The sequence below is a fragment of the Heteronotia binoei genome, chromosome 5, assembly GCF_032191835.1.
Source record: "Heteronotia binoei isolate CCM8104 ecotype False Entrance Well chromosome 5, APGP_CSIRO_Hbin_v1, whole genome shotgun sequence".
Lineage (NCBI taxonomy): Eukaryota > Metazoa > Chordata > Lepidosauria > Squamata > Gekkonidae > Heteronotia > Heteronotia binoei.
Genome location: NC_083227.1, coordinates 128168719 through 128176312, shown reverse-complemented (window position 1 = coordinate 128176312; position 7594 = coordinate 128168719). Strand labels below are relative to the sequence as shown.

The window sequence follows — 7594 nt, the reverse complement described above, 5'->3', positions numbered from 1 at the left end:
GAGGATCCCCCGGTTTGGAGGCCCTTCCCCTGCTTCAGGGTTGTCAGAAAGCGGGGGGAGGGGAGAGAAATGTCTGCTGGGAACTCTGTTATTCCCTATGGAGATTTATTCCCATAGAAAATCATGGAGAATTGATCTGCGGGTATCTGGGGCTCTGGGAGGGCTGTTTTTTGGGGTAGAGGCACCAAATTTTCAGTATAGCATTTAGTGCCTCTCCCCAAAATATCCACCAAGTTTCAAAAAGATTGGACCAGGGGGTCCAATTCTATGAGCCCCCAAAGAAGGTGCCCCTATCCTTCATTATTTCCTATGGAAGGAAGGCATTGAAAAAGTGTGCCGTCCCTTTAAATGTGATGGCCAGAACTCCCTTTGGAGTTCAATTACACTTGTCACAGCCTTGATCTTGGCTCCACCCCTAATGTCTCCTAGCTCCACCCCCAAAGTCTCCTGGCTCCACCCACAAAGTCCCCAGATATTTCTTGAATTGGACTTGGCAACCCTAGAGCAGCATGGGTCCTCATTTAGTCTGCTTCACAATTTACAGATTAGTGGATATGTCAGTAAAGCATAGACATCTGTGATTATCCCTGTAGCATCCAAAATTATTCATAACCTTTTGTACTGTTTGTACACACCATGTACAGGTCCCAGATCCACATGTAAGCATACAACTAATAAAAAGAATGTCAAATACAACAAGGTACACTATGGGGGCATGCACTGTTCCTACTAATATGATAGCACATGAAGGAGTTCTTTGAAGTCACATGGACTGTTATAGGTTCTATATATAAACAGAAAGCTATACCCTGTGTAGCTGAACATGATCCAGTAAAGGAGGGGGGATTGTTAGTCCGTTGCTAAAGCCACTGAAAACTCAAAATTACAAACCAGCAGTTAGCAGATACAGTCAAATACAGAGCTCTTGATTAATTTGGCCTCATTGGTACCAGGAAAACTGTCAGCTCATACCTAGCGCAGCTCAGTTCAGAAAAGTCAAAAGGAAGTTCAGCCTCCCCCACCCTGGGCATTTTGCTCCGTTAACCAGTTGTCTGTCACTAAAGGTATCACATTGTGCAGCAGCAGCGACATAACAGTGCGCAAAAATCATCCAGTATCCCTCCTGTGAGAGCAAATAAGAAAGCCATGCTTCTGACTCTTTCACAAGACTGAGCTTGAGGACTTCCCTTCCTCATAGGAGAAACTTCATAAGAGCAGCCCTATTCACAAGTTACAATGAACAATCTGCGTACCGTGCCCACTTGAGTTTTCTTTATGCACATGTTCAGTAATTCAATGCACGAACTGCTGTAAATTAAATGTAATGTAAACACCAACGGGTTTTATTTGTAAAGTGAATGCAAGTTGGCTTGTTTTTCCAAACAGGCATACATACATGCATACATGCAGGATTTACTTTAACATGTGGACAGGGCTTCTTCTGTTTCAGGGCAAAAAGGAACATACAATGTTCCTAAATGGCTCATTTTAGCCTTCGCCCCACTCCCATGGTTGTAGATTCTCTTTTATTCTTGTAAAACAAACAAAAAACATTGGGTTATATAACATAACAGAGATTATGGGGGAGAAGAAGACTCTGCAATAGGGCTAGAAGCTGTTTGGGAAGCACAAGGGGCCTTACTTCCTCTGAGGAAGTGCTAGATGGCAAGAAGGGCTTACATAAAGGTGCCTGCTCCGTAATGAGGAGATGAAATGGAGGCCAGTTTAGGTTTACTATAAGTTGATGGCGCAGATGTATGCATGAATCGCCATGGGGGGAGTTCAGCAAAGCATATGAATGAGTCCTGTGCTTCTGTTTTGTTGTTATGTTCTTAAATACAGCAATGTAGTCGGCATCCTTGGGGGAGTGGGGAAGGCATCTGAGTATTACTCCTTCTTTGATGCTTTTTCAGGATCAGCACATGCAGAATTTTAAATTGTGCTGCCATAGATTTCCCCCTCCCATAAACACCCCCTATGTACCTGAAATATGAATAGGCTTCAGCCCTAGCCCCATGGAGCTTAAAGGAATTGACATATCAATTATGTCTCTGTTTTCACACACCAAGTTACAAAATGTACAATAATTACAATTCTACATCAGAGCCTGCAATATATGCTCCAGATGTCACCGCTGTTTGTTCACACTTTGATTCTCAGCCATTTTTATAGGTCATAGAACAACAGAGATTGTGATTTACATTTACCTGTAAATCATCATTTTGTATATATTTTTTTTTAAAAAAACCCATCATAGAACGCACTTCACAAAAGACAAAAAGAGATGTCAATATTTTCAACCAATAAAGTAGCAAGTCATGATTCTGAAATAGAAGGCAGCAAGCAAGCTCTGAGCTTTGCTTCTTTCCAAGCACACTGGTATTCTGAAATCCAGTGATGGGTAGAGGCTTTCTGACTGTTGTGGAAGAACCCCACACATCCTTCTCTGCTACTTGCTATGCTCCTTATATTTTGGTTATAAGTGAAAGATTTCAGTCGCTCTTTTTCAGGGACTGTCGCTGCATTCAGAGGCTGCTGTTCTCTATGGGAGCATCTCAAAAACTTGGCACTCACTGGATTTTCTCGAGATGGACACAGCCAGATCGGTTTGCCATTAATAACAAGAGGGTCATTTTCTTTCTGGCTGGGGCCATGTTCCAGAATAGGCATCTTCCCTTGGGTTTGCAGACTCTTTAGCTCTGGGCAACTGTTTCCCCTCTGCATTGGTCTTGGGGAAGGAAGCCTGGGGAAACTGATGACATCTTTTTTATCTTTATTTTTTTCTTGAGATTTGGATAGTCTGGTTCCATGGCAACTGTGCTGTGAATAATCAAAAACAACACTCTCATTTCTGTTAGGACATCTCCAATAATTGGTCTTCTGAGGATCTGTATACAGCTCTTCCAGTGGGTCTGCCCTAGAATGAGAGTAGGTTTTGACATGATCAAGAACATTTCTTTGCAGTGATCTCACACTGAGAAGGGTGTTGGTTACTTTAATTCTGGGGGCCATTTTTGGTGTTTCAGACAAATTTGAGCCTCTGTGGCCACTGTGCAACATTTCTACTTGGATTTTTTGCTGACTTCCTGGTGATACAGGAAATGTGGGTTTTGCCAGCTGGCAAATAGACTGAAGGTAGTCTTCACCAGAGGAACAGTCTGGGCTCACACAAACATTTTCAAAGGTTTTTGTATTGCTCATTGTGTCTTCAAGAGTATCTTCTCGGGCTTCATTTATGGTCGGGAGAGACTTTGCTATGTTTAGTCTTATCCGAGGAGCCATTACTGTAGAGAAAATACAGGATATAATTAGCCAGTGTAAATGTAAAGATTTCGATGGAGTATTTTCTAACCACTGTAGCCAAATAAATGTAAAATGCTTTTTGCGGAAGAAGTGGGCATGGATGTATGTGAAGCTCTCAAAACACACATTATTGTATTTTTTAAAAAAAGGATACTATGCTTAACTCAATACTTTTCATAGGAGCAAAGATCCTAACTATTTCCACTAGACAATTGTATCTTATCCCATACCTAAAATGGCTCTAATCAGGTTCCCCAATAGGCAGGGGTTTTTTTTGTACAAAACGCCCAGCAGGAACTGTTTTGCATATTAGGCCACACATCCCAACACCAAACCAGCCAGAACTGCATTCCTGTGCGTTTCTGCTTTTTTTTTTTTTTAAGCCCTGCCAATAGGCTACACAATTAACAAGGGGCTATCCCAGAATTGGACTGTTTGTCCATGTAGCTGAATAGTAAAGATGGAGCTTGTAAGCCAAAGATGCAGACATTGCTCCTAGATTCTCTCTCTCCTTCAAACTGCCTGTTGCCTGCTAAAGCTATAAACTATCCTCCAAAAGGGTTTTTTTTTAAATAAACGGTTCTTTGTTTTTATATTATTAGCAAAGTTTCTTAAAATAATACTGGTCTCAGTTGTCAAGTTGTATACATGTTGCATGGAACTAAATCATTTTTATTGAGTGCATTATCATAGACGATTTGCGAAATGCCAACTTGCATCTACAGTAAATGCAGAGGTAGTTATATTATACAGTGATTTAGCTTTATGTTGGAAATGAATTATTATGATTACCTATTTTCAACCAAGCATGAAAGAAGCTGCAGCTAGAACATATGATCAAAATGAAACTCATTGTTTTTCTTTTTAAAGGCTGTGCTTTACTGCATGTCTTACACTCATATTATTTTCATCTCATCCAAGGCAATGAAAGATCATCAATATATTTGTTGCACCTTCAAGGAAAAAAATTGCCTGCTTGAAGTCAATCAAAAGACAATAGTTTTCAAGCGACTTAGGAATCACCAACCTGCAGCACTAGGGATGCCAGTCTCCAGATGGGAGCAGGAGATCCCCTGATTTGGTGGGCTCCTGCATGCTGCCCACCAGCAGCCAGGGGGTAAGCCCCACCTCCAAGAGTGACCTCCAGTGGTCACCCCCTCCCTCCCCTCCTGCAAGTTTGAAAGGGTCCTCTAGCAGATCTGCAGGAACACATGTACATGCAAGACTGAAAGGCCCCCTCCAGCTGATGTGCTCCCATGGATCATCTAGAGGGCCCCTCCAGTCATGCAGAAGGAGAGGGAGAGGGGTGGCCACCAGTCACACACCTGAATTCCAAGCAGCGAATCTGCAGCTGGAGTTCAGGCACACGCGACCTCCACTTCTTGTAATCAGCAAGAAGCGTGTGTGTGTCTGAACTTCAGTGGCAAATTTGCCACTTGGAGTTCAGATGTGCAGGACACCAGTCCCCAATGTGGTGACATTACTTCTGTGTGATGTCATCACATTGGGGATCTCCTGCCCCCTCCAGGAACACCCCTCAAAGTCCTCCACTAGGGGATTAGAAGGACCTGGCAACCCTACTATCCACTTTAATTTTTGTTTGTTTTATTTATTATTTGAAAACATCTATCAGCTGCCTTTTTATGCTGCAGAACTCAAGGTGGCCTACAATATAAATAAAACAAAGATTATAAAAATAAAATACCACAATTTAAAATCTCAGTATGTAAACACTAAATTACTCAAACTGTCTTCAACTGCCTCCTGAAGATCAAAAGTGAAGGGAGGTTGTTCCAGAATCATGGTGCTGCCACCAAAAAGGCCCTCTCTCATATGCCCAGAATTTTTTCCCCTCTCTCTGTGTGTGATAAAGATGTGCAGTTTCTTTTTGCTTTTCTTTTAAAAGCTTCATTCATTTTCATTATATCCATTAGTACCTTTGTTTCTTTCTGTTGACTTCAATGGGAAACAAATTTCAGGCACATAAAAGCAAAGATCCTAGTCTTATAGACATATAAAGGCAAAATACATGGAAATAAAATGAAAGGCATTACACCATTGTTTCCCTGTTTTTAAAAGTTATCCAAAAATATTTTTATCGGTTTTGTTTTGCCATTAGTGTGGAAAATGTATGCACCCTTTGCATGTGTATCTGTTGCTTTCTGTCTCAAACTTTAATTAAACCACCCCTTTTCTCTTTCTCCTCTTAAAAACATTTCTTTTAATTGGGATGGAACTCAGTTATAGTTCATGACCCAGACACCACTTTTCTTTAGTTATTTAAAACGTTTTTATTCTGCTTTTCTTCTGTTGAGGTTTGTACATGAAGTAACAAGGGAGAGGATCAGAGCCTTCTCAGAACATGTCTCCTGTGTCAGTGATGCTCTGCCCCCCCTCCTCCCCCCCGCAGTTCTTCTGAAAAGGACTCAAAAAATCTTACAACAATTTTAAGATTACAATGCAAATTTGCTAAAACTAGCCTCCTTAGTATTTAACTTCCCTCAAAAGCTTCCTGTTTCTCTTTCTATAAAACCCACAAGCATTCTTTTGAGGGCAGCCACAGTAAAAGCCCAAGACCATTCAGAGGCGATTTTAACAGACTTTCAGATCAGCGTGGACAAAGCAGCTTGTTGGAATGAGCAAAATTTATGCACTTGAAGATTTCTTTTGAAATTGACTTGTTCCTTGTGGTTGTGGGAGAAATTCATTTCTTATCAAGGTCATGCTGCCTCAGACCTGCCAGACAGGCTCTCTTTCACCTTTATCTCCTCTTATTTGCCCCTTTTCCTTCTATAGCAAAGGCAAGTCTATAGCCAGTGGCAAGCCTAACCCAGTGGGCACATGACCGGGAACACGGTCTGGAGTGTTTCAGTAAGCCTTACAACCATTGTATCTATTCAAGAACAGGAAAGAAGAAACGAAATGAAAAAGAGGCTCCACTGTGGTGGCTTGAAACTTTGGTCAGGTCATTAAAATAAGCTACTTGTTAAGAAAATGATAACTTGCCCCTTTTTGTACCTGAACGTTGGATATATCATGTAAATGACCGGCAAGGAGTTTGTTGACTGGTTTGGGGGTTTGTGTAGTTAGGCATGTATCATTAGTTCAAGGACTAATACAATTTATTACCTAGGTCCATGGGCTGGCCATGCACTTTTATTTAGAGACTAAAATGTATTCCTACTTAGTACTGCCTTTCTTTTAGTTGTCAATGCAGGCATCAAGTACAAAAATGGGCATGCACAAATTGATCAGAATCTGGACATCTTGGCAGTTATTGATAGTTGCTGAATAACTAGAACCTAGAGGCTCCCGGGTACTAAGATTCAACTAAAAAAACAAACAAATGTTATTTGTTTTCTTTTAACGATGTACCTTTATTCTGGAGGTGGCAGCAGTAGTGGCACGTGCAGCAGGGTGGTGTTGGCAGCAGCTGGACACGTCTGAGCTGTTTGGATGCAGATAAACAGTGTGATAAATGTTCGGCTGCTGTGATTATAGTCCACGAACAAGGGCGCAAGCTGAACCAGGATGACTGAGCATCCTTGATTTAACCATTGTTAACCAGGATTTGACTTGCAGACTTGGTGTTGAGTCAGAGATGCCCCGACCTGTGTCATATGGAACGCTGGGAAATTAACATTCCTGAGCACTACATGGTAGTGTTAACAGCCTCCAGGTGGGGACTGGAGATCTCCCACTTTTATAGTTGATCTCCAGCTGGCAGAGATCAGCTCTTCTGGAGAAAATGGCTGCTTTGAAGAGTAGATGCTATGGCACTGTGACATGTTGAGTCCCCTCCCCTCCCCTCCCCAAACCCCACCCTCTCCCAGATCCACCCCCAAAGTCTCCAGGTATTTTTTTACACAGACCTGGCAACCGTACTACAAGGCCAGATTTAGCTTATGGGCATGACGTCCTGTGCTGTTTCCCCATGCTGAAACAGTTGCAGTGGTGTTTGTGTGTGCGTGTGCTGTTTGTCCTAATGTGGGACTCCACATGTACTGACTGAAAGCACATGGCACCCCACAGTGGGGTAAATAGCCCCTCCCCACTATTTTAGCTTGATAAGGAAGGCAGAAGCTCATTCCCTCTTGCGTTGTATTTGTGAGCAAAATCCAGGCCTGCAGTATTTTAGGAACATTAGTTCCTTGATGTTATGTATAAAACAAATTGGTTTGGGGGACACATGTATGTCCCATGCATCATCTTGTTGAACCTTTAGTTTCATCCCTTGGGGCTAGAACTGAGCTTTCCAGGCATATGAGAAGGGGGGAGGTATTAAAATATT

At 42.0% G+C, this 7594-nt stretch overlaps 1 protein-coding gene across 1 annotated transcript; it reads right to left on the bottom strand.

The window, feature by feature from the left end:
- Window positions 1-1315: 1315 nt before the first annotated feature.
- On the bottom strand, window positions 1316-6695 carry LOC132571521 (uncharacterized). The gene is made up of 2 exons (XM_060238322.1): window positions 6679-6695; window positions 1316-3284 (listed from the first exon to the last, which is right to left on the bottom strand). The coding sequence occupies exon 2, from the start codon at window positions 3280-3282 to the stop codon at window positions 2317-2319; it is 966 nt and encodes a 321-aa protein (XP_060094305.1). The 5' UTR covers window positions 3283-3284; window positions 6679-6695; the 3' UTR covers window positions 1316-2316.
- Between the last annotated feature and the right edge of the window lie 899 nt (window positions 6696-7594).

Coding starts and splice junctions, on each gene's coding strand:
- LOC132571521 (XM_060238322.1), bottom strand. CDS start 3,282: ATGGCTCCTCGGATAAGACTAAACATAGCAAAGTCTCTCCCGACCATA.